Genomic DNA, 27,400 nt, shown 5'->3' with positions numbered 1-27,400 from the left:
CTTATCTTTGGGAGATGCCCCTGGGCTTCAGAGGCACATGGAGCCCATTCTCGGAAGCCTGGATTTCATTATTTTCCAGGCTTACTGGCTAAACTCAGAATCTCATCTCTCAGAGCACAAGTAGCAGGTTAAGCTAACCAACAGCCCAACACAACTGTTCAGGAGGCAGGAGAAATCATTCACGAAGCTCCAGTTCTGAACATTTCACATTAACTATGCTCTGGAGTTCAACAAAACAAGCAGGGCTCTGCCTTCCACCAGAGAGGCCGAGAGAAATGACTCTGAGCCACGTCATCCAAGTCACTGTCACCAGATCCAACAAGGGCAGAGAAAGAGGCAAAACCTCAGACAGCTGGAAACACGCTGTCTAAAGCCATGATGTCTCACAGATGACAGGGAGCCTTTCCCCTAGGGCGGCTCTGAGGGGCAGAGTGCCCAGCGGCTGCCTCATCAGGTGCAGGGCTGTGAGCTCCACTGGAAGCCAGCAGCAGCAGGGGCCGGGGAAAGCGGGGCAAGCACTGCCTTCTGCGGATGCAGACAGATTCCCGGGAAGAAATGATCTGCGTGGAGACTCAAGCTAAGGTCTTTCTGTTCCCTAACATACCCAATGCTATGTCTTTACAGATGAATGAGAGGTTAAACAACGTCAAATGATAACAATTTCTAAGCTTTGTGATTATAATCCAAAACCGTTCTGCACCATCTCAAATATTTCTCAGTGGATTATGGCCTAGATCAAACCAGTCCAATCCTAAAGGAAATCAACTCTGCATATTCATTGGAAGGACTGAGGCTGAAGCTCCAATACTCTGGCCACCTGATGTGAAGACTCGATTCATCAGAAAAGACCCTGATGCTGGGAAAAATGGACGGCAGGAGGAGAAGGGGACAACAGAGGACGAGATGGTTGGATGGCATCACCAACTCAATGGACGTGAGTCTGAGAAAGCTCTGGGAGATGGTGAAGGACAGGGAGGCCTGGTGTGCTGCAGTCCATGGGGTTGCAAAGAGTCAGCATGACTGAGCAACTGAACAACAAATGGCAAAGGACACTCCATCAGTTTTAGCGCTAGACTGGCATCCCCCATCCACCCATCCCCAGAACGCTCACTGATCAACCCAAGAACAACACAAAGTTGTGATATAAGGTGGAAAGAAAAATCCTCAGAATCTTGCTTTTCTTTAGACCCCTAAAAGGATCCCACAGAGCAGAACCCAGCTGAGTTACTATGAAGACCAACTTTGACACGTAAATGTTGGAAGGGAGGGAGAAAAGAGTACGTTTATGAATTACTGTCCTCTTAATCACAGGGTTTTATAACACAGAAAACAAAACTAACTTGAAGAGAATAAATGAATGATTCTAAGATACCACACTGAAGAAAAAAAGGTTTTAATGTGACACTGCATAAATTTTAAAACCTACAAATTCATACACTCACACAGACACACACAAAACTATGTTTACCAAGTACTACGTGAACCATTTGTTGGTTATTCATCATTTTGAGTAGTCTGCCCAACTGATAACCTCCTGTATTACAGAAATAGAGTATATTATGTTGAAGAAGGTAAAAAATGAAAAATCTCCTCCACACACAACTGAATGTCACTCCTTCAACAATTTGTACTGAAGACCAGTATATGCCAGGCCCGCCCTGGATCCTGATGAAGCGCCCCAAACGTGCCCCAAGACACCTGCCACTGGGGAGCTGCCCATCCAGTGGGTGGGCAGGGCAGACAGAACAGGCTAAGGGGCAGTGTGCCATGTCGAAGGCAAGTCCCGCTCTTAGCATCCCAGGAAGTGAGACCTTGAAAAACTGAGATGATGAGGGAAGACTTTAGGAAGGAGATTTTAGAACGGAGCTGGGCAGGAAGAAACAGCGGCCTTGGGGAGGCCTAGAATCTGAGGAAGAGCAGAGACCCTGTGACTTAGGAACGTGCAGCTGAGACGTCAGATGTTACAAGCACACACTGAGGCCAATCACTCTCAACACTCAGCTAAGAGTGCTGCCACATGTAGCATGCGCTCATGCTCAGTTCTGCCTGATTCTTTGTAACCCCCTGGACTGCAGCCCGCCAGGCTCCACTGCCCATGGAAGTTTCCAGGCAAGAATACTGGAGTGGGTTGCCATTTCCTCCTCCAGGCGATCTTCCTGACTCAGGGACTGAATCTGTGTTTCATGTCGCCTGCGTTGGCAGGCGCATTCTTTACCACTGAGCTGCCTGGGAAGCCCCTAGACTTTTGCAATCCACACTAAATTTTGCCTTATGCTAAGTGCCCAGGATACTGATTTCTTGAGAATTCACTGGAATTAAAAGCAAACTAGAAATACACTGTCACAATGACTCATGGACGTAAGTTACATCATCTCTGCACACAGTGGGGAGGAGTGGTGACATGTCGCCCTCATGGGCAGCTCACAGGGCTCACTCCAGCTCAGCTCAGCTCAGCTCAGCTCATCCTTCATCACCTGGCCTCTACCCTGTGGACCTCTGACTTCAGACCAAGTCTAAGTGCACTACATTCTACCTCTCTGGCTGGAAAGGTCAATTCTCACCCTTTAGTTACAGGAAACAGAGGGGGCAATTCCTTCTGGAGGTTTTTTAAGGCAAATGGACTCCTAACTGTCCTTCGACCATGAGCAGAAGGCTAACACTACTAATGATTCTGTTACTATCTACAAATATGATTTAGCCGTGGATATACTTGATGGTACAGGGATAACCAGAGGGACTCTTATGAATTCTCAGAGCCTCTGCACTTCAGGGACAGTCATCAGTATGTCTGAGTTTTTGTTTTCAACTATAACACCAAACTTCTGTCTGAAAACTCTCAGATAACGATACATACGGCTTTCAAGAGATGAGGTTAGAAAGAGGATATATGATATTCTGGATGTGAGATGCTGATATCAAATAGCAGAAATGAAAGAAGAACATATTATTAGCTATTTTTGTTTTTTAATGGAACTTGCCCGCTTCTGTGTGCTCCCCAGAAATGCCTCAGAGTTGCGCTGTAGCCGGAAGCCTAAATGAGGTCTCAGAAAAGATAATGGAGCTTTAATGATGGAAATAGTAAGAAAATTAAATCTAATCATGTTCCATTAAGCATACTTTAGCTCCCATTTTTACCAAATTATTTTATTATGATCTCGCCTCTGTCTATTGAAACAACCTTTTACAGTAATTTGATCTGCAAGCATAAACAAGTCTCGTTTATTTTCTACTATGAAACCCAGTGGGATTAATAAGATGAGATGGATCATCTAAAATTTTACCCATTCTAGCAATCAGGAAGTAACCATTCAGAGAGATGAATACTTTGTTTTATATTTATTTGGGAGGAGAATGTTACACTCTAATTATAGAGTCATATTCAACAGTAATGTATTACCTGCTTAGACAACGTTCAGCCAGGCAGCTCCTCCTAGACCAGACTTGAAAGGGAGCCACAGTCATCCCCCCGTCAGGAGCTGGTGGCTCCCACACTACTGGCCACTTTACCTTCTAAGGCCTTCAGCCCCCACGCCTGCCCTCCCTCTCGCTCTGTGATGCGCCGCTATCCTATTCAGAGTCTTGTGTTATTAATGACCAGACGTGCAGGACTGTTTGCTTCCAGAGAAACACTCCTGCACAGCCATCTAGTTGTGAGTCCTCGAGTGCATGAGTTGCGAACAATCACATGATCTGCCGAGGGGCACGCAAATGACTATCAACAATCACGCATCCTGTCATGGGACACTGCAGAGGAAGATGGGAGAGGCTGTTCATTCTGGACTCTGCAGAGAACAGAAGTGCCTGTCCAAACAGGCAGGTGGGGCTTCAAATATTCTTTCCAAGACATGTTTATTTGCATAATGTGTCATGATGAAAAAGATATAAAGCTTAAATAGAATCACAATTTGCTAATTAAATGAGTCTCTGGGCCAAATCCTGATGGACACTATCAAGAAATAAAGAATTTGGGAGGAAAAATTCTTATTTAGAAAGAATGGTATCCATGGAAGAAGAGGTGGGGGGAACAGTATATGATCACCAGACATAAATTGATACCAGTTTTCTATCCTAACTTTGTATTAAGGTCTGAAGAAAAACAACAAAAAACATAAAAGACAAGATAACAAGGAAACAATTTCAACTAGAGATCACAAAATGTAATAAGTTCATAATGATTACTAATATGCAAACACCCAAGGGACTGCCCTGGTGGTCCAGCGGCTACCACTCCACACTCCCAATGCAAGGGGGCCGGGTTCGATCCCTGGTCAGGGAACTAGACCCCACACGCCACAGCTGAAGTTCCCACATGCCTAACGAAAACCCAGCAATGCCAAACAAATACACAAAAATAAATATTTTCAAAAATGTGTAAATACCCAATAACATAGCAGCAACTTCCAGCAATCAGGAGAGCTGACGACACACACGCTACTAATATGTTACTACAGACCACCTCCTTTCATCTGAGCTAGGACACCGGTGTGGCCATGCACAACAACGCGCTCCATAAGCTGTATCTAGAGCTGTCATGTCAAATGCTAAACTCTACAGAGAATGAGAGAACAATTTTCAAGCATACACAGAGAATTCATGAAAATTCACCATAGCAGCCAGAAAGAAAATGTCGATAAATTTTGCCCCAAATAAAAATTCTTCACTGCAATTATTCAATACTATTAATTAACTTAAAAACCAAACAAGTTTTTCTTACATGCCATTTTTAAACCCTTGAGGGAAATACAGACCCAAACTGCAAAGTTTTATGAAAATAATGGTAAAGAAAACATAAAATATTAGTATCTATGGAATACTGCTCAATTTATCAGAGGGAAATATGCAGCATTAGATAGCTACAACAACAAAAAAATGCACATATACTCAATGTTTAAAAGCTAAGGGAAACATGAAGTTACCCGGACAAAGCAAAAGGATGAAATTCAAAAAGATAAAAGAATTTAATGAATGAGGATACTTCTGTCTCAGGTAGGATATAATACGTCACATAGACCAAAAATATCACCTTAAAACACCTAGAAAACTCCAGAAAAATTACAAAATCAAATTTGTACAGATAACGGAGAGCTACAAGAGCCCCAAGAATTGAACTAAAATTCCAGAAAGTAGAAAACTTTTCCAGGATGAACTGATGCTTCCAAATACTTTCCTCCCAGGGGCTTTGCTGGTTCTGGATGCTGGCTGAAAGTTAGTTCAGTACCTACGAAGGGCATGAGAAACCAGCAACAATTTTAAAGGTTGTACACGGCTGGAATGACAAATGGGAAACTTGGGAGACCTCAAATGCAAAAGCACTATCCCCAGAAGACATCTGATGGATTCTGAAACTGCACAAGGCTAGTAAGCTGAGCAGAAAGTCTGTAAAGACCAAGCAAAATTTCCCACAGTCAGTGGTATAGGCATAACTCAGAGCTATTGCATGTTCAGTTTCTGACTATCACCAAAAAATACAAATGCCACAATGAATCAGGTCACACAAATTTTTTTGGTGTAACAGGGCATGTGGAAATCATTCATGCTATAGTCTATTGTGCAAAGCATTATGTCTAAAAGAAAGCCAATCCATTTCCTTAATTTTAAAATACGTTGTCACCAAAAAAATGCTAACCACTATCTGAACCTTCAGCAAGTCATCATCTTTTTGCTGGCAGAGGGCGTGGCCTTGATGTTGATTGCTGCTGACTGGTCATGACTGTGGTTGCTGAAGGTCGGGGTGGCTGTGACAATTTCTTACAATGACAATGAAGCTTTGCAGCATCATTGGATTCTCCCATTCACAAATGATTTCTCTGTAGCTTGCCATTCTGTTTTGAGAGCATTTTGCCCACAACTGGAGTCAGTCTTCTCAACCCTGCTACCCCTTTATCAACTGAGTCCTCTGTTGTCATTTAAGAATCGTCTCAGCATCTTCACCAGTAGATTCCATCTCAAGAAACCACTTTCTCTGCTCACCCACAAGGAGAACTTCTCAGCCGTGGAAGCTTAATCATGAGATTGCAGCAATTCTATCACATCTCCAAGCTCCACTTCTAGCTCTCTTGCTGTTTCCGCTACATCAGCAGTTACTTCTCCCACTGAGTCATGAGCTCAGTGGGAACCATCCATGAGGGCTGGAACCAACTTCTTTCAAACTCCTGTTCATATCAGTATTTTGACCTCTTCCCATGAATCATGAATGATCTTAATGGCATCCAGAGTGGTGAATCTTTTCCAGGTTTTCAAATGGCTTTTGCCCAGACCCTTCAGAAGGATCACTACCTATGGCAGTTACAGCCCCTATGAAATGCCTTCTAGAAAGAATAAGACTTCAGATGATGTTCACAAGGGGTCTCAGCAGGGCTACAGTCAAGGTGTTGAGAGGGCCAAGTTCCTTCTGGACGCTCAAGAGGAAAATCTCCTGGTATCAACCAGGTTCTAAAGGCCTCCTGCATTTCTTGGTTCATACTCCCTTTTCACATCACTTCAACCTCTTTCACCATCATACCTCCTTTTCTGACTCTACTGCCTCCCTCCTTCCCGTATAAAGCCTTTGTGATTACACTGGACCACCCAGACACTCCACAACAGTCTCTCCATCTCAAGAGCCCTAACCCCATCTGCAAAGTCCCTTTTTATTATGCACGCATGCTTGGTCACTGAGTCCTGTCCAACTCTTTGCAACACCATGAACTGTAGCCCGCCAGGCTCCTCTGTCCATGGGCTTTCCCAGGCAAGAATACTGGAGTGGGTTGCCGCTTCCTCCCCCAGTGGATCTTACCCACCCAGGGATCCAACCTGTGTCTCCTAAACTGGCAGGCAGATTCTTCACCACTGAGCCACCTGGGAAGCATCGCCTCTTGTTATAAAGGGTAACATATTCACAGGTCCTGAGGACTAGGAAGCGGATGCCTTGGGGCTGGGGAATATGACTGCCAACCAGAGCAGAAGGGGAGGAATAGCTATGGGTCAGCAACCATCAGAGTCTGCCATCCTCTATCCATATTCCCGCCCCCGCCTCCCACTCATCAGGTTCATTCCCTCCCCTCTACAAGTGTCATCAAGGAAAGGAAAACAAGCACTTTCTTTGCATCTGACTATGAAAAAAGTGATTGTCTTCCAAAAACAAAAGTAAGTAAATAAAGACTTAAAAGTTTAAATTACTCCTTGATCCATGGGCTGCAGAATCGATGTTGTGTTAGCAGGCATGACAACAATGTTAATCTGGTTGTACATCTCCATCAAAGCTCTTGGGTGACTAGGTGCACTGTCAATGAGCAGTAACGTATTTTGAAATGAACATTTTTTCCTGAGATCTCAACAGTAGACATAAAAAAATTTAGCAAATCACATTGGAAACAGATGTGCTGTCATCCAGGCTTTCCCGCTGCATTTATAGAACACAGGTGGAAGATTTAGCCTAATCCTTAAGGGCCCTAGGATTTCTGAAACGCTAAATGAGCACTGGCTTTGACTTAAAGTCACCAGCTTCATCAGCTCCTAACAAGACAGTCTGTCTGTCCTTTGAAGCTTTCAAGTCAGGCACTGACTTCTCTCTAGTTATGAAAGTCCTAGATGACATCTTCTTCCAGGAGAAGGCTGTTCTGTCTACGTTGAAAATCTATTGATTCTTCTGGGTAACTTGCTGCAGCTTCTACATCAGCACTTGCTGGTTCATCTTGCACTTCTATGTTAAAAGATGTTAAACCCCATAAACCATCTCTGCTAGCTTCAAATTTTTCTTCTGCAGCTTTCTCACCTCTCTCAGCCTTCCTCAAACTCAAGAGCATTCGGGTATGACTCTGGGTTAGGCTCTGGCTTAAGGGAATGTTGTCGCTAGTTTCATTTTCCATCCAGACCATTCATACATTCTCCACATCAGCAATTAAGCAGCTTGCTTTCTTAGCATTCATGTGTTCAGTGGAGTAGCACTTCTAATATTCTTCAGGAACTTTTCCTTTCATTCACAACTTGGCTGTTCGACAAGAGGCCCAACTTTCAACCCATCACAGGGTTCAGTACGCTTTCCTCACTAAGCTCAGTCATGTCTAGCTTTTGATTTAAAGTTGAGAGATGTGTGACTCGTCCTTTCACCTGAACACTTAGAGGCCACTGTAAGATTATTAACCTAACTTCAGTATTGTTTTCTCAGGGAACAGAGAGGCTTGAAGAGAGGGAAAGAGATGGGGGAGCCACTGGTCACTGGAGCAGTCAGAAGACAAACAACATTTTACCAATCAAGTTTATGATCTTCCATGTGCATGGTTGGTGATATCCCAAAACGATTACAACAGCAACAGCAAAGATCACTGATCACTGTAACAAGCAAAATAACAAAAAAAAGTCTGAAATAGTGTGAGAATGACCAAAATGTCACACAAAGACAGTGAAGTCAGCAAAAAGAAAAAATAAATGCTACTGGAAAAATGGCGCTGATAGACTTGCTCCTCACCAAGTCCAGGCTTTTATTCTCTAACTCTATTTACATTTGATTGAAATTTTATTTCCACAATTACCACTTTTTGTTTCCCCGCTGAACTTTTTCAATCTCTTTTCTGATCATCCACTTTTGTATTAATAAAACATCTCGTGGGTTTATCACTGGGAGATGCTGAGGATATACAACTACACATTTTGCCGTCTAAGCCTGAACTGACATACAGCGACAAATCACCAACAGACTTTGCGACAGGCCGCTCACCGTCACGTAGCATCTGTTACTCACTTAGTGAAGTGTTGATTAAAGAGCCAGCAGAGAACTGTGTACTTAATGCAATGGCTCACAGTTTATATACCACCATAAGTGAAATCTCAGTTGTTGCTAGGAAACTGGAGTTACTTAACTAAACCATGGTAATTAAAATTCATGCATACTGGAATCATGCAAAGAAATTTACTTCATATCTAAAACAGAAATGATACAGAGAGATACACACCCTGAACTTCTCCAGGGGATCTTCCCAACTCAGGCATTGAAGTCAGGTCGCCCACATTGCAGGTGGATTCTTATCATCTGAGCCACCAGGGAGGCCCAGAAACAAACACAGAATATACTAAATGTTAAGTCCAATTATCTCTGGGTACACGGTTATAGCCATTTTCTATTCTTTGGGCTTTTCTGTGTATTTTAGTTTTTATACAATGAAGACCTAAATGTAACACTTGTACAAAAAGGAAAATCAACTATTTTATGTAAAGGACAACACTAAGTGGTGCTAGTGGTAAAGAACCCGCCTGCCAATGACGTAACAGACACAGGTTCGATTCCTGCATGGAGAAGATCCCCTGAAGAAGGGAACAGCAATCTACTCCAGTATCCTTGCCTGGAAAATTTCATGGACAGAGGAGCCTGGCAGGCTACAGTCCATGGGGCTGCAAAGAATAGAACATGACTGAAGCAACTTAGCACACACAGTAAGTTTTTTCAACTGGTAATCTAGGGTGTTATCATTTTCTGGTATAGAACACATTGAGTTTTTTTTTTTTTTTTTAGGATTATAAATCTATATAGTTTTATTAAGACAAAAAACTGACAGTGTTGATATGAAGTTTACATTTAAACAAAAGTTTTCACAAAAACCTAACACACACCTAAAAATTACAATGGAGTTCTAGATGCAGATCAAGACGATGTCAACAACGGATGGATCTCATGACTCAAGACAGCGTTTTGGATTTTAGTTAATTCTTAGGATTAAAAAACTTGTTTTGTTTTAAAGTGAACCACTGCCCCAGTATGAAAATTTATCTTCTCCTGAGACCAGGGCTTTTGAAATTATTCATCTCTTGAACTTGTGCTGTCAGTGACTGAACCCTGCCACCAATGGTTTCAAAGTTCAAAAAACAGGCTCCAAGAGTTTTCCACCCTATGAGCACCGGCCCTTGTCTTTCCCTACTCACTTACCTCCTATACCACTCTCTGCCCTTCCCTAAATACTTCACCAGTGGCTTGGATGGACAAGCTGATATTTGTAACTTCACAATAGGAAAAGAAAGGGTCTTCTTGTCAGTTTCATGAGTAGCACCTCTAAGACAGAATGATCTGCCTGTGTATACACTCCAATAAGACTTTTCCTCCTCAACAAGTTTCCATCTCCCAAATGGCAGCTTTGGTAGCTTTTTATTCCTTGGTTGGGAACAGCATTAAGCTCAGGCAGGGGAATACCTTGGCTTCTAAGTTTCAGGCATTCACAGCTTTTAAACAGTCTCTCACAGTCCTCATTTAGGTTGCCAAGGACATTTTTTGAAAGGATACAATATTCTGGACACTGAACCCAATCATCATTAGTTGTTCTTTCCTTTGTTTCACCGTTTCCCCAAATTTTAACAAAAATGATCCTAACCCATCTCCCTTCTTTCCCACCCCACCCCACCCACCCCAAATAATACACCAGTAATAGCCAAAAACTACACACATGCTACGCTGTAAAAATGCAGAGTTAACACTATCGGGAAGAAGGCTGTGTGGTTGTGGAGATGCTCTTTGAAGATCTACAGTATCTCTTGCTCTCCCACATCCCATTCTACGTTTTGTCCTTCATAGAAGGCCCTTTGCTTTTTTTTTCAGCAAAGTTCAGAACGGGTTGCCTTGAAACACTGACCCTCCTTCCCCTCCACCGGGATGGGTGTGCAAACTGCACAGCATGGAGCGGCTTTGAAGCCCTGGGCTGCTGTAGGGCACAGAAACTATACTGGCTCTTCAAAGGACATCTTCTCAAGCCACCTTCACGGTGTCAAGACAAGGAGAACTCCTTCTTTCCCCACTTGAAACCCACAGTCAGATGTGACAGGGGCTGGTATTCAAGAAAGTTAATTCTTATCATCTTTTTTGTCATCATCCTCTGAGGGGTAAGAATGCCACGTCAGCCTTTCCTCATAGAAGGATATGACAACCTGCGGGCACTTGACATTGGCTTCCTTGGCAGGGACCAGATCAGCCTCATCAGAGTTCTTCCATTTCATTAGGAACATGAGTTCTCCACTGGAGTCCGTAGCTCCAATAATCCGCTCTGGTTCCAAACCCCGGGCAAAGCCTCGTGGCTTTTCTGACTCTTCTTTCTTCTTCTTTGGTTTGCTCTCCTCCCCCTTATCTTCCGAATCAGAATCAGCTTTGCGCTTGCCTCCCTCTGATTTATCTGTCTCGTGTGCTGTTTTCTGTGACTGCAGAAACTCAGCAATGAGATCAGGGCAATCCAGGTTCTCTTCTGGTTCCCATGTGTTATCCTCATCTGAGAAGCCTTTCCACTTTAGGAGATACTCCACTTTGCCCTTTACCACTCGACGGTCTAGAACTTTTTCCACGACATATTCTTCTTCCTCTTCTTCTAGCACCTCCTCCACTTTCTTCTTGTTTTGTTTTTTCCCCATAGTGCCCGCCAGCTTTCTGGTATAAAGGATGACGCCGCTCAGAGCAGCGCCCACAAGCCCGAGAGGAATCGGTGCCGCGCTACTGGCGGGTCTTGTCCGGCCGGCCGGGGGAGTGGCGACCAGAAAAGCAACAAGCCGGGTGACCACTGTCGAGCCCCCTCACTGAAGCGGCGTACCGCAGGCCCCTGCCAACGGCCCTCCACATTGAGTTTTAAACTCATACAAACCAGCAGAGATCAGAACATGACGATTTTTTTCATGATTTTCCTTAGGTAAATGCTGATTAAATGTCACAGGGACTAATTGATCTAATGCCAGTAAATATGTTCTAGTTTATCTCCTTTTCCAGTGAACAGACTATCACATTTACTTACTCTTTCAAGTTCTTTGACTCCTAAAGCAGTGATGGCTTTCATAAATATACTGTAACATTTAACGAGGCGGGGGAAGTCATTGCTCATTGCTCTACATACTTACATCATAAAAATTATCTGGCTTAAATTATTTCTGCTCAATAATATAAGTGCAGTGAGTTTGCCTGAGAAAACATCAAAGGAAAAATGTGGATGTGTGCATGTCAACAAGTATGCAAATGTGTACATACTTTGTACACACATGGTCAAGGCACAAAACAACACAACGAAACAGAAACTCGTACTACCCTTGGCTTGGCTTAGGAGTTTATCAAACTCTATCCATAGATCATGGCAAGTGTTTTACCCTAGAATGGCCCCTCGATTTGAAATGTAAAAGAGGAAGTACCTGCAGAAATAACACTGTACAAAGTAATATTACCATTAAGTTGACTATTTACACAATTGTTTTCTGGTAGACGCATTAACAGGCCCACCCTAGTTTTTTGGTGAGTGTATTTTTCTGAAGCAACTAATATCACAAATTTCATTAACGATGGACAAACTAGCCACACACAAAAAAGTACATTCAGTTGCCGCTGAGTAATACAGTGCACTGCAAAACGTGAATGTTGCCACAGGCCACTAAAGTCCAAATTTGTTTTCGCTTTTCAACTGAACTCAAGTCATGCATGCAAGATGCAAGCCGAACTGCATGAGTCAGTTGACATTTTTAATGTGGGGGGGTGCATTTCCCAAGAATTAACCATTAGCACTGACAATGACTCCATGTAGTGGGATTTTAATGTCTCATCTATTAGCAAACAATGCGGTCCTCTAGGTAGCACATCAATTCCAAGGCTTCATCATAAGGAATTCATTACAAATACTGACATATGGAACATTCTATGAAGATACTGAACAGATTAAATTCTTCCTGGGAAAACATCATTCATCTCTAGGTCATAAACCATTCTGCAGCCAGGCTGACCTAAAGAAAAGTATGCTGGCATAATAAAAGGTAAGGAATTTTATTTACAGGTCGGTTTTGGAAAGGGGCCACTTGTAATGCCAATCTCAGTACAACAAAAGGTTCCCCAATGATACGCTTTCTGTCTCCCTACCCATCCTCATTTCCACGGACTAGTGTCTCATATAATGGATGCTTTCATTTCTCTCAGGAACAATGAGTCACATAACAATCCCTTAGAAGAAACAACAGCCTTGTGTTACTGAACTTTTTCTTGTAGACCCCAACTGCCTAGGCTCTAATGAGGAAAGTTTTCTGAAAAAGACATCTCTGAAAAGTCCCTGCAGAGAAATCAGACATCTTGGTGCCTCTCTTAATCCATTCCAGGGGTGATAATAATAATCATGGAGGAGCAAAGGGCAATCCTGGAAATGTGGCATTCTTCTCTCCCCAGCAGGAACTGGCACAACAGGGTAGATTTCAATGCTTCATCTCATTTGAGCAAAACCATTATTACTCATTAAATACGTACAGCTGACAGAAAGGATACAAACGAAAATTTGAAAAAGAATGCAGAGACTGACACATGATCCTCATTTCTACATTCATAACATAATTACTGAGCATCTATTCTGGCACCAGATGCTATTCTTGTGCTAACCATATTCATACTATAACCTCATGTCCAGGGAAGCCCTGACCTACAGCGGCCGTAGAGTTGAGTCATCATAGCGTGAGAAAGTAATTCCTCATATGCCGCTAAAAGTCTATTCATTGTTCTTCCTAAGAAAGCCAGAATTTACAGAACTTAAACAACCTTAATGGAGAAGGTCCACGTTTTCACTTTTCTATAAAGTTGAGTTTTAGTAAAAATATATAACAGTACTAAAACATCTGAAGAGGAAGAATGAGAAAAAGATGAAGTGAAAGTCTGAATTTTTAAGTGTGGAACTGTCACTAAAATAGAGGTTGGATAAATTCAAGTGGGCAAGAAAGTTTGGGAGGAGACCTGAATATGCGTTTCTCTTCACATCATGGTAAAAGTGGCTTCTTCCAAACCGTGGAGATGGATGGGCGGCTTACAAAGCAGGGCAGAAATGAATATCCAATAGTGACAGAGACAGCAGACTAAGGGTGAACAGCATAGACTCTGCAGCAAGAGGGAACCAAGTCTTACGAGCCTGTGATCCTGGGCAAGCAGTTAACCTCCCTGTGCCTCCTCGTTCTTCACTGCTACAGTCAGGGAGCGGGGAGGAGGAAAGCTGCTTCATAAGGTTGTTAGGAGGATCCGACGTCAACATGCATAAAGTACCTTGTATATACCAAACACCCTAAGTATGTGTTAAATCATTCAATATTGGAGAAAAACAATTTTAGATCTTTATTTCAAATCACACTCCTAAGTGAATTTTAAGTAGATTCAAAAGTCTAATGTTAAAAAAAATAAAATCATGACCATAAGACAGAGAGAGAGAAATGTTTTTCAAATCAGAAATGGAAAAAGTATTTTAAAGTCTAAAATCAAAATCAAACTCTTAAAATATATAGGTATGACTTCTAAATTATTTAAAACATCTGTCTAAAAATCAACAAATACAACTGAAAATCAAATGACAAACCAAGCAAATATTTAGGTCATGTGTGATAAAATTAATGTAACTGACATATAAAGAGCTCTTATACTAAGAAAATGATAAGTATGTATATCCAAAAATGGGCAAAGGCCATGAATAGGCAATCAATAGAAAAATAAAATGTCTAGTAATGTCACCCATTCTTCCAGGTGCTGGGGTTTCAGTGCTGAAGACGAGAGAGTGTTCCTACTCTCATGGAGCTTAAATGTTTCTGAGTGAAGACACAAAACTGATAAAGAACCAAGAAATACTTCAAAAAGTGTTAAGGGCTATATTAAGAACTAAAATCGTGTGATTGGAGAGACAGTGACTAAGTAAATACCAGGTTGGTGGGAAGAAGAACCTCCCACGAAATTAGATTTAAACTTGAATGATGCGTGGATTTACCAGCCATACCAAGGTGAGGGGAAAGTATTTCAGGGAAATGATCCCAAGTGGATATTAGCTTGACAATGTAAAAACAAGACAACCACTGTGGTTGGTAGATGATGGGGTGGGTGGCAAGAGGTGCAAGGAAGAGATGATGTGGCCTTGGTGAGTCTGAATAAAGAGGTCTGTTTTTATTTCCAGCTGGATATGACCCCCTAGCATGTTTTAAACTAGAGAGGGATATATATCATTTTCATCTTAGGAAGGTAAAAGCCGCTGCTATTTGGAGCACAGATGGTAAGAAAAAGAAACGTTGAAGCAGAGAAATAAGTCAAGACACACTGGCCATCCAGGTAAGCTAGGACAGTGACCTGGATACAGTGGTGGTAACAGAGATGGAAAAAGTAGGCAAATGGAAATGTGTTTGGGAGAAGAATAAAATAAATACAATCTGGGATCATTGGATATGGATGAAGAGAGGTAAACAGTACAGAGATGGAGCAAACCACAGAAGCAAGAGTCTGGGTGTGGGTAAGGAAGGGCAGTGGGCACAGAATCCAAAGGCCTCTTTGGCTGCATGAAGTCGGAGATACTTCTAAGGCACCTATATGGAGATTTCCAGTGTGCAGGTGAACACTAGACTCTGATTCCAAAGGAAAGATGAAAGCTGGACATAAGATCTGGAGTCTGCAGCAGACACTGAGAGCGCTATCAGATGAGGCGTGATACACTGATCAGGTCGGATGACAAGGGGCACACTCAAAAGGACTTAGCAGGAAACACAGAGTGAAGCAGGCAAGCTGGAGACAGCCAGCAGGGCGGTGAGGCACCCAGGGGCCAGCAGAGACCACCCTTAGGCCCCGAGTGACAAGGGGAAGGACCGTGTTGCCACAGCCCAGGAGGAGCTAGAGTCACAGAAGAGGGGACCCGGGACAGGAAGCGAAGTTATAATGGAATTCAGCCACTGCCAGGACAGCCACTAAGGCGGGAGGCAATGAGGAAAGGGAGTGCCTGACCTTGTTCTCCCCCCATCCCCTTCACCCTCATCAGGCCAGCACCGACTACTGGCAGAACCCAAAAGAAGCCTGAAGCCAAGGGGACCAGGTGCCCACAGGCTGGGCGCATGAGGGAGTGCAAGGGATGGACAGCATGTTAGAACTAAGACGGCCGAGGTACTGAGCGGCTAGCCACAAAAGTCACCAACAACGGTGACAGCGGTAGCCACAGGAAGAAAGTAAGTGAGCTAGATCCCGGGGCAATCTTGCTCAGCGTGGGCACTGCTGACGTTTGGAGCCAAGGAGCCTCGTGCTGCGGGGCCTGTCCTGCGTCTTACTAGTAGCATCCCTGAACTCCACCTCAAGACAGAGGCAGCAGCACACCCGGGTCCTCCTCACTGCCCCTCAGGTTGGTGGCCAGGCTTAAGCGAAGCAGACTGCTCCATTAGGATTTGGGAGTGAGATCCACTGAGCACCCTGTTCTCAGGCGGCACTGGGAAGGGATGTCCCACCCAGAGGCTCTGCTCTCTCCCCCGACCCGGTGGTAGGGCACCAGGGCAAAGTCAAGGGACTAACGTCCCCCACACCATCCATCGACAACCGAAGACCTCACTCTTCTGCAGCTGGACCATCCTGAAGGATTCCTGGGGACCACTCAACATGGTTCAAGGCTTCTTTTCTCCATGGGGACCACAGAGGGGGCCTTTTCCTCCTTAGGATCAAAACCTGCAGGGCTTTGCGCCAGTCAACATGGCAAATTGTACATCTATCTTTTATAGCTTAAGAAGAGTGTAGTCTTCTAGACTTAATTCCCTTTCCCTGCCCTTCCTTCCATAGCATACCCCAGGCTGGGTTCTTTAGACAGACAGTCCAGTCTCCCGTATAGACAAGTCCTGGTGACACCACCACCGAACTTAGCGCACGGCCAACTTGTGTCGTCCTCTGCCTTCACTACCCAGGCCACAGACATCGAGGTACGGAGGGGCAGGTTTCTGGGCAGGTAAGAAGACAGCACCACCCGTAGGCAAACACTCCACTCTGGTGACCTTCCCTAGATCACCAGTTTACCACTAGATCACTGAAAAGGGGCAAGAGAAAGAAACACACTCCTCAAAACACAAACTGAAGAGATTTGTGGGGAGGGGAGCGGAGGATCTCCACAGAGGTAAAGGCTACAATTCATAATGTGATGAGTAGCAAAAAGGGAAAAACAAAAACCTGCCTCTTGAAATGTAGTCCCCTAAATTAAAAAAATAATGACAACTTCCTTAAAAAAAAAACAAACTCATTTCTAAGCATGATTTTCATTACTGGCAATCCCTGACTCTCCAAAGAACTCAAGTTAGTGAACCTTAAAAATCCCAAGGCCTCTGAGGGCTGAGTGGACCCACTGAACATGACAGGAATCCTCAGTATGCAAAACCCACCAAGATTCACCCGGGTCCCAGGTGACCTCACTCCCACCCTGAGCTGCCTCCATCACAGGGAGAAAGGCCTGGCCTCGCTTCAGCTGCAGCCCCCACCGTCCATCTCAACAGTTTTACAGCACTGCACACTTTCTACACTAACCCTCTAAAATATTAATTGTAGCTCAACTGGAGCTATGGAAAACTATAACACATTTTATAGTGAAGTAAAAGAAAACCCCAGTGACTCAACAGATACAGAGCATCTGAGGAGACCAGACAGGGGGAGGGAGACGTATGTGATCAATCTCCCGGAGCACATGAGTAATGTATTTCTAACAGAAGCCTGTCGTGGAGAGCAAAATGAATCATCTTTACGGCAAAACCTAGAAATGGCGGGTAATGATGGCACGACAGGAAGTACTAACCTGTGAGTCATGAGGGCCAGCCGTCAGGATAACAAGACCATGCTTTCTGCTGCAACCGATTTAGATCAAGAATCACAATGTGAATTTTAATGTAAGAAAACATCAAGTATCTGTGGATATCTGCATCACCTACCAAATACACAAACACGGAAAGATCCAGGCAGATTCCCAAGTCAGTCTCAGCTGCTGCTTCTACCAAGACTGCTCTGTGGTGTTCCTCATGACCATTTACCTGGCAGGCTTATTATAAACTATGGTGAACGGTATTCCCTTAGTAGGACCACACACTTAGTAGGTTAACACAGAAGTGTTATTTCACAGTTCTGGAGGTCGGAACTCCAAGGCAGGTCTCCCTGAACTGATGTCAAGATGTCAGCCGAGCTCCATTTCTTCCTGGAAGCCATCTCCTTCCATTTTCCAGTTTTGGAGGCTGCAGTATCCCTTGGCCTGGGGCCCCAGGGCCAGCAGGGGCTACCTAGGTCCTACACATCTCATCAGGTTACTCTGAAAACTCCTCCTGCCTCCTGCTTGAACAGATAAGAATCCCGTGATTACACTGGGCCCAGCTGGATAAGCCAAGAAAATGTCAACTTTAATTCCATCTACAACCTTAGATTCCCTCTGCATGTGCACACGTTTTAGGAATTAGAATGTGGACATCTCAGTGGAGAGGCAATATTTTTCCCACCATGAGTGCAAACTCTCTCAACACCATCCCACCCACAGCACAGGAGAGAATCTACATTAACACATAAAAAGCTTGCTTAGAGAAGGCATTTTTAAAATGGGAATGTCAGTGAATAACAACTACTGGTTACTACCTACAAAAATAAAAAGTTATTTACTTAATATTGCTTGTTTCACTCACATGTTTGAAAATGTACTTTCCACATGGTTCCCGGGCAGATCTTTCTCAAATAAAGCTGACCATGTCAAATCCTTGGTTAACATTCTTCCAAGGCTCACAGAGGACGGGAAGCAGAGTCTGAACTCCTGGCAGGGACATAAAACCCTTCACAGTGTGGACCCCAAATACCTTCCCTTATCGTCCACCACCACCCCTTACACACCCACTCATTCCCTTACACATCCACTCATCCCTTTACTCACTCACTCATCCCCTTACTCACTCACTCTCTGAGCACCTACTATGTGCCAGTCAGCAACCCAACTGCAGGGAAACAATGGCAAACAAATATAACGTCACTCCCACTTCACAAAGTCAGTAATGTAGCGGTAGACTTTTTTAATCAACTAATCATCCAAAACAACCATAAAACTGCAACTGACATGTGTTATTAAGGAAGACAGGGTGCTATGAGCACCTGGGACAGAGGCATCTCAGGTAACCCTTGAAAGAGACAGCTGGGAAGAGAAACGAGGACCCACTGGCAGCTGATGTTGGCAGGTGAGCAGAAAGCCACCTGAGCACAGGAAGGAGAGGCCTGCCAGCCACCCTCTGGGGGGCGGAGCAGAGCAAGCACATGCTTCTGCTGGTGAACACGGTCCAACGCACTCCCCGGCACAAAGGTGCTTCCCTCCCGGAAGGGGCGCTGATCTCCCCCAGCAGGGAGTTGCCCCGCTGTGTCTCTGTTACAATTTACACCATTCCATGAGACAGAGCGATCGAGCTCTGTCCGCCTCCACAGGGAACTGTGAGCTCGCTCAGGCCCAGACCTGTGCTCCATTTCCCTATGCCCAGAAGCGCCCGACAGCCAACGGGCTGAACAACCACAGTCGCATCGCCACAGGCCGCAGCCCACACTCCCACACAGTAATGCTCTCCACTGTCTCTCTGACACACACTGGGAAAATGCATGTTTTTCTGGCTGATGCCTGTTATTTCTCAGGAGGAAAACTGATGAATGGCTAAAAGCACCTACATCAAGAGACCAAGACAAGAACACAATTCTAGTGAAAAGAGAAAAAGCAACGATTAATGACTTTTTAAATTAATGTAGTAGAATACAATCGGTTCGACTGGTAAATACCCAAGAGCTAGTTAGTGACTGGGGAGGAGGAGGGGGGAACCATTAAACACTAGTTATCTTAATGCAGACAAAATGAGAGAACTCACAGATACCCCAAACTAGGAAGAAGGGTAAATGTCCATATATGAAAATAAATATTTAGATAATGTCCTTTAATAGTGGAGTAGTCTAGAAAAATTCAAATGTCCAATGTAAATTAAAGAAGAAAAGAAACCTTGAAGAGTCAGTAACTAGGGGAGAAGTTTTAAAGTTGTCAAAGAGTAACTAAATGGGGAAAAGAGAAAATCTGTATAGAGAATTCCAAATAATTGGTATAGATATTCTGTCCTCAAGAAGCTAGAACTTAATCCTCACCCTCTGAGTGCCAGACTTGCCTAATGACTTGCTTCCTAAAGAAAAGCACAGAAATCGAGGGGGCTGGGGGGGGAGTAACCTTTGAGCAGAGAAAACTGACGAACGCCAGCCCCTTAATCGAGCTTAACACTCTCGGTGACGGTCTTGTTGACTGCAGACACCTTTGATACGACGTGATGAAAACAGTGCTTCACCTCTGGGCTGTTCCTCCCCCAAACCCGTAACGAGCTCATCCGGAGAAAAAAAAATGGACATATTCAAATTACGTAATATTCTTCAAAACACCAGTAATATTCCAAACTACCAAGGTCATTCAAAACATGTAACGTCTGAAGAAATGCCACAGCCTAGAGGAGATTAAGGAGATATGATAATTAAATACTGCAGTAATTCACAGGAAAAAGAAAACAGAGAACTGGGGGAAAAAAGGGGAAAATAAAAAAAATGGCAAATTTAATATATAACATATCAATAATTACATTAAATATAAAAGGTCTAAATGAACCACTGAAAAGACAGATTTGAAGAATGGATTAAGAAATAAAAATGACCCAACTACATGCTGCCTACAAAAAACTCATATAAACTATAATCATAAAGGGAGGCCAAACATTAACAGGCTAGAAAGAGACACACTTTTCAAACATTAGTCAAAACAAAGCAGGTGTGGCTATATTGGTATCAGAAAACTTAACACTCTACAGAAAAGAAAATTAAAAGGAACACAGATATTACATAATGACAAAATAATGATAAAATGACTTAAAATAACTAAGGAGACATAACAATCCTAAATATGTATGAACCAAGAATAGAGATGCAAACACATGGAACTACAAACTGGGAAACAAGAGAAAGAAACAAATTCATAATTACAATTAAAGACTTAAACACCCCTCTTTCCTCAACTAATAAAATAACTAGGAAGAAAATCAGCAATATAGAGCCAAACAGCACCACCATCCAACAGAGTCACTTCAACCAATAACTGCAGAATACACATTCCTTTCAAGCATCCACAGAACATACACCAAAAGGCCATATTCTCGGCTATAAAACAAATCTCAAAAAATACACATAAATTGAATGATGCAGACAAGGTTTTCTGCTTCTGATAATGTACTCTAGTTAACACACTACCAACTGAGGGATTTTTGCAGAGACTAAAGCCTGTGGCCAATGAGTGTGGTAAAAGTGAAAGGACTTGTTTTAACTAAGTCCTTTCAGAAGCGTGCATGTTAAATCTAGCACTGCACTAGAAGTAATCATGCATGACACCTTAGCTACTCGATATGTAACGGGGGGCCACCTAACGGTACTCTGTGCCAGACGGCAGGTGAGGCTAGAGAGACAGGCCCATGTCCTCACAGTTTGGATGAGGTAGAAAGGTCTCTCTGAAATCTGAAGGATGAGATGCACTCAGTCATGCAAGGAGATGGGAGCAGAATATTCTGGGGAGAGGGACTGGCAGAAGCAAAGGTCCTGAGAAGAAGAAAGGTAGGTCTACGCACTGTCTATTCAGTAAACTGAGCTGGTAGCATGCTGACAGCAGAGCTGGGAAGAAAGGGTGAGGAGGACGTGGGGCAGGAGCCACAGGCGGCTCACACAGGGTTTGGCAGGAATTCGATTTCAGGGTGCATGTGATGAGAAGGCACTAAAAATAGAAGCGTGCTGCTGAAAGATGCTCGCGTGAAATAGGAGGTGGTGTAAACTACACTTCCATATTACAAGGAGGATTTAATTCTGAGATGGAAGAAAAAATGGAACGCGTGATGCCTATATGACACGGCATACCCAGTATAAGAGTATATGCTAGAGTTTATTCTAGAGTATATGCTAGACGTGAACAGAACTGGAGGAAACCTAGCGTTCATGAGTCATTAAACATACATAAGGGGGAGCATAAAGATGGCGGAGGAATAGGACGGGAAGACCACTTTCTCCCTCACAAATTCCTCAAAAGAACATTTCAACGCTGAGCAAACTCCACAAAACAACTTCTGTAGGCTGGCAGAGGACATCAGGCAACCAGAAAAGCAGACCATTGTCTTCAAAAACAGATTTTTAATCTTTGCTCTTAGGATTTTGTTGTCAATTCTGTACATTTAAAAACCCAAACTTCACTACCCAAGTTTACCTGAGAGCGAGATTACTGGCTTGACCACTCTCTTCTCCTTTGGACTCTCCTTTTTCTCCACCAGGTGGCCTCTGTCTCTTTTCTCCCCCATCTCTTCTCTATCCAACTCTGTGAATCTCTGTGTGTTCCAGACGGTGGAGAACACCTAAGGAACTGGTTACTGGCAGGATTTGTCTCTCTCCTTCTCATTCCTCTCTCTTATCCTCGTGGCCACCTCTGTCTACTTCCTCCCTCTCCTCTTCCTTGTACAACTCTGTAAATACCTCTGAGCGGTCCAGACTATGGAACGCACGTAAGGAAGTGACTACTGGCTAGCTTGCTCTCTCCTCTTTTGATCTCACCGCATCTCATTCCAGTTACCTCTAACTACCCCCTCCATCTTCTCTTCTCCTTGTAACTCAGTGAACCTCTCTGAGTGTCCCTCAATGTGGAGAAACTTTTCATCTTTAACCTAGATGTTTTATCATCGGTGCTGTATAGATGGAGAACTCTAGAGGCTACTGTAAAAATAAAACTGAAAACCAGATGCAGGAGGCTTAAATCCAAAGCCTGAAAACATTAGAGAACTCTTGAATTCGGGGAACATTAAGCAATAGGAGCTCATCAAATGCCTCCATACCTACACTGAAACCAAGCTCCACCCAAGGGCCAACAAGTTCCAAAACAAGACATACCACTCAAATTCTCCAGCAACACAGGAACACTCCCCTGAGCTTCAATATACAGGCAGCTCAAAATTATTCCAAAACCTTTGATGTCTCATAACCCATTACTGGTCACTCCACTGCACTCCAGAGAGAAGAAACCCAGCTCCACCCACCAGAACCCCAACACAAGCCTCCCTAACCAGGAAACCTGGACAAGCCACTGATACAACCCCACCCACAGTGAGGAAGCTCCATAATAAAGAGAACTCCACAAATTACCAGAATATAAAAAGGCCACCCCAAACGCAGCAATATAACCAAGATGAAGAGACAGAGGAATACTCAGCAGGTAAAGGAACAGGAGAGTTGCCCACCAAACCAAACAAAAGAGGAAGAAGTAGGGAATCTACCTGAGAAGGAATTCCAAATATTGATAGTGAAAATGATCCAAAATCTTGAAATCAAAATGGAATCACAGATAAATAGCCTAGAGACAAGGATTGAGAAGATGCAAGAAAGGTTTAACAAGGACCTAGAAGAAATAAAAAAGAGTCAAAATATAATGAATAACGCAATAAATGAGATCAGAAACACTCTGGAGGCAACAAATAGTAGAATAACGGAGGCAGAAGATAGGATTAGTGAAATAGAAGATAGAATGGTAGAAATAAATGAATCAGAGAGGAAACAAGAAAAACGAATTAAAAGAAATGAGGACAATCTCAGAGACCTCCAGGACAATATGAAATGCTCCAACATTCGAATTATAGGAGTCCCAGAAGAAAAAGACAGAAAGAAAGATCATGAGAAAATCCTTGAGGAGATAATAGTTGAAAACTTCCCTAAAATGGGGAAGGAAATAATCACCCAAGTCCCAGAAACACAGAGAGTTCCCAACAGGATAAATCCAAGGCTAAACACCCCAAGACACATATTAATTAAATTAACAAAGATCAAACACAAAGAACAAATATTAAAAGCAGCAAGGGAAAAACAACAAATAACACACAAGGGGATTCCCATAAGGATAACAGCTGATCTTTCAATAGAAACTCTTCAGGCCAGGAGGGAATGGCAAGACATACTTAAAGTGATGAAAGACAATAACCTAGAGCCCAGATTACTGTACCCAGCAAGGATCTCATTCAAATACGAAGGAGAAATCAAAAGCTTTACAGACAAGCAAAAGCTGAGAGAATTCAGCACCAGCAAACCAGCTCTCCAACAAATGCTAAAGGATATTCTCTAGACAGGAAACACGAAAAGGGTGTATAAACCCGAACCCAAAACAATAAAGTAAATGGTAACGGGATCATACTTATCAATAATTACCTTAAACGTAAATGGGTTGAACGCCCCAACCAAAAGGCAAAGACTGGCCGAATGGATACAAAAACAAGACCCCTCTATATGCTGCTTACAAGAGACCCACCTCAAAACAAGGGACACATACAGACTGAAAGTGAAGGGCTGGAAAAAGATATACCACACAAATAGACACCAAAAGAAAGCAGGAGTGGCAATACTCATATCTGATAAAATAGACTTTAAAACAAAGGCTGTGAAAAGAGACAAAGAAGGCCACTACATAATGATCAAAGGATCAATCCAAGAAGAAGATATAACAATTATAAATATATATGCACCCAATATAGGAGCACCGGAATATGTAAGACAAATGCTAACAAGTATGAAAGGGGAAATCAACAATAACACAATAATAGTGGGAGACTTTAATACCCCACTCACACCTATGGACAGATCAACTAAACAGAAAATTAACAAAGAAATGCAAACTTTAAATGATACATTAGATCAATTAGACCTAATTGATATCTATAGGACATTTCACCCCAAAACAATGAATTTCACCTTTTTTTCAAGTGCTCATGGAACCTTCTCCAGGATAGATCACATCCTGGGCCATAAATCTAAACTTGATAAATTCAAAAAAATCGAAATCATTCCAAGCATCTTTTCTGACCATAATGCATTAAGATTAGATCTCAATTACAGGAGAAAAACTATTAAAAATTCCAACATATGGAGGTTGAACAACACACTTCTGAATAACCAACAAATCACAGAAGAAATCAAAAAAGAAATCAAAATATGCATAGAAACTAATGAAAATGAAAACACAACAACCCAAAACCTGTGGGACACTATAAAAGCAGTGCTAAGAGGAAAGTTCATAGCAATACAGGCATACCTCAAGAAACAAGAAAAAAGTCAAATAAATAACCTAACTCTACAACTAAAGCAACTAGAAAAGGAAGAATTGGAGAACCCCAGAGTTAGTAGAAGGAAAGAAATCTTAAAAATTAGGGCAGAAATAAATGCTAAAGAAACAAAAGAGACAATAGCAAAAATCAACAAGGCCAAAAGCCGGTTCTTTGAAAGGATAAATAAAATTGACAAACCACTAGCCAGACTCATCAAGAAGCAAAGAGAGAAAAATCAAATCAATAAAATTAGAAATGAAAATGGAGAGATCACAACAGACAAAACAGAAATACAAAGGATCATAAGAGACTACTATCAGCAGTTGTATGCCAATAAAATGGACAACATGGAAGAAATGGACATATTCTTAGAAAAGTACAATTTTCCAAAACTGAACCAGGAAGAAATAGAAAATCTTAACAGACCCATCACAAGCACGGAAATTGAAACTGTAATCAGAAATCTTCCAGCAAACAAAAGCCCAGGTCCAGACGGCTTCACAGCTGAATTCTACCAAAAATTTCGAGAATAGCTAACACCTATCCTACTCAAACTCTTCCAGAAAACTGCAGAGGAAGGTAAACTGCCAAACAGGTCCACACAGTTTCACAGCTGAATTCTACCAAAAATTTCGAGAAGAGCTAATACCTATCCTACTCAAACTCTTCCAGAAAATTGCAGAGGAAGGTAAACTGCCAAACTCATTCTATGAGGCCACCATCACCCTAATACCAAAACCTGACAAAGATGTCACAAAAAAAGAAAACTACAGGCCAATATCACTCATGAACATAGATGCAAAAATCCTCAACAAAATTCTAGCGATCAGAATCCAACAACACATTAAAAAGATCATACACCATGACCAAGTGGGCTTTATCCCAGGGATGCAAGGATTCTTCAATATCCGCAAATCAATCAATGTAATTCACCACATTAACAAATTGAAAAATAAAAGCCATATGATTATCTCAGTAGATGCAGAGAAGGCCTTTGACAAAATTCAACATCCATTTATGATAAAAACTCTCCAGAAAGCAGGAATACAAGGAACATACCTCAACATAATAAAAGCTATATATGACAAACCCACAGCAAACATTATCCTCAATGGTGAAAAATTGAAAGCATTTCCCCTAAAGTCAGGAACAAGACAAGGGTGTCCACTTTCACCGCTACTATTCAACATAGTTCTGGAAGTTTTGGCCACAGCAATCAGAGCAGAAAAAGAAATAAAAGGAATCCAAATTGGAAAAGAAGAAGTAAAACTCTCACTGTTTGCAGATGACATGATCCTCTACATGGAAAACCCTAAAGACTCCACCAGAAAATTACTAGAGCTCATCAATGAATATAGGAAAGTTGCAGGATATAAAATCAACACACAGAAATCCCTTGCATTCCTATAACTAATAATGAGAAAGTAGAAAAAGAAATTAAGGAAACAATTCCATTCACCATTGCAACGAAAAGAATAAAATACTTAGGAATATATCTACCTAAAGAAACTAAAGACCTATATATAGAAAACTATAAAACACTGACGAAAGAAATCAAAGAGGACACTAATAGATGGAGAAATATACCATGTTCATGGATCGGAAGAATCAATATAGTGAAAATGAGTATACTACCCAAAGCAATTTACAAATTCAATGCAATCCCTATAAAGCTACCAGCCATATTTTTCACAGAACTAGAACAAATAATTTCAAGATTTGTATGGAAATACAAAAAACCTCGAATTGCCAAAGCAATCTTGAGAAAGAAGAATGGAACTGGAGGAATCAACTTGCCTGACTTCAGGCTCTACTACAAAGCCACAGTCATCAAAACAGTATGGTACTGGCACAAAGACAGAAATATAGATCAATGGAACAAAATAGAAAGCCCAGAGATAAATCCACACACATATGGACACCTTATCTTTGACAAAGGAGGCAAGAATATACAATGGAGTAAAGACAATCTCTTTAACAAGTGGTGCTGGGAAAACTGGTCAACCACTTGTAAAAGAATGAAACTAGATCACTTTCTAACATCGCACACAAAAATAAACTCAAAATGGATTAAAGATCTAAATGTAAGACCAGAAACTATAAAACTCCTAGAGGAGAACATAGGCAAAACACTCTCCGACATAAATCACAGCAGGATCCTCTATGATCCACCTCCCTGAATTCTGGAAATAAAAGCAAAAATAAACAAATGGGATCTAATTAAAATTAAAAGCTTCTACACAACAAAGGAAAATATAAGCAAGGTGAAAAGACAGCCTTCTGAATGGGAGAAAATAATAGCAAATGAAGCAACTGACAAACAACTAATCTCAAAAATACACAAGCAACTTATGCAGCTCAACTCCAGAAAAATAAACGACCCAATCAAAAAATGGGCCAAAGAACTCAATAGACATTTCTCCAAAGAAGACATACGGATGGCTAACAAACACATGAAAAGATGCTCAACATCACTCATTATTAGAGAAATGCAAATCAAAACCACAATGAGGTACCACTTCACACCAGT

The 27,400-nt window shown here is 42.3% G+C and overlaps 2 protein-coding genes across 2 annotated transcripts in view; both read right to left on the bottom strand.

Moving 5' to 3' along the window:
• The window catches only part of ULK4 (unc-51 like kinase 4), a 487,906-nt gene that overhangs the window by 240,003 nt on the left and 220,503 nt on the right, over positions 1 to 27,400 (bottom strand). The gene's annotated exons all lie outside the window — the stretch shown is intronic.
• LOC128067783 (chromobox protein homolog 1) lies at positions 10,391 to 11,538 on the bottom strand. Its single transcript, XM_052660879.1, has one exon. It carries the CDS (start codon positions 11,359 to 11,361, stop codon positions 10,804 to 10,806), a length of 558 nt encoding a protein of 185 aa, XP_052516839.1. The 5' UTR covers positions 11,362 to 11,538; the 3' UTR covers positions 10,391 to 10,803.

Source organism: Budorcas taxicolor, chromosome 1 (assembly GCF_023091745.1).
Source record: "Budorcas taxicolor isolate Tak-1 chromosome 1, Takin1.1, whole genome shotgun sequence".
Classification (NCBI taxonomy): Eukaryota; Metazoa; Chordata; class Mammalia; order Artiodactyla; family Bovidae; genus Budorcas; species Budorcas taxicolor.
The sequence above is the reverse complement of the archived record's forward strand: the minus strand, read 5'-3'. Positions and strand labels throughout refer to the sequence as shown.

Bases quoted from the DNA above. Each gene is read 5' to 3' on its own strand.
- LOC128067783 (XM_052660879.1), bottom strand. From the start codon at position 11,361: ATGGGGAAAAAACAAAACAAGAAGAAAGTGGAGGAGGTGCTAGAAGAA.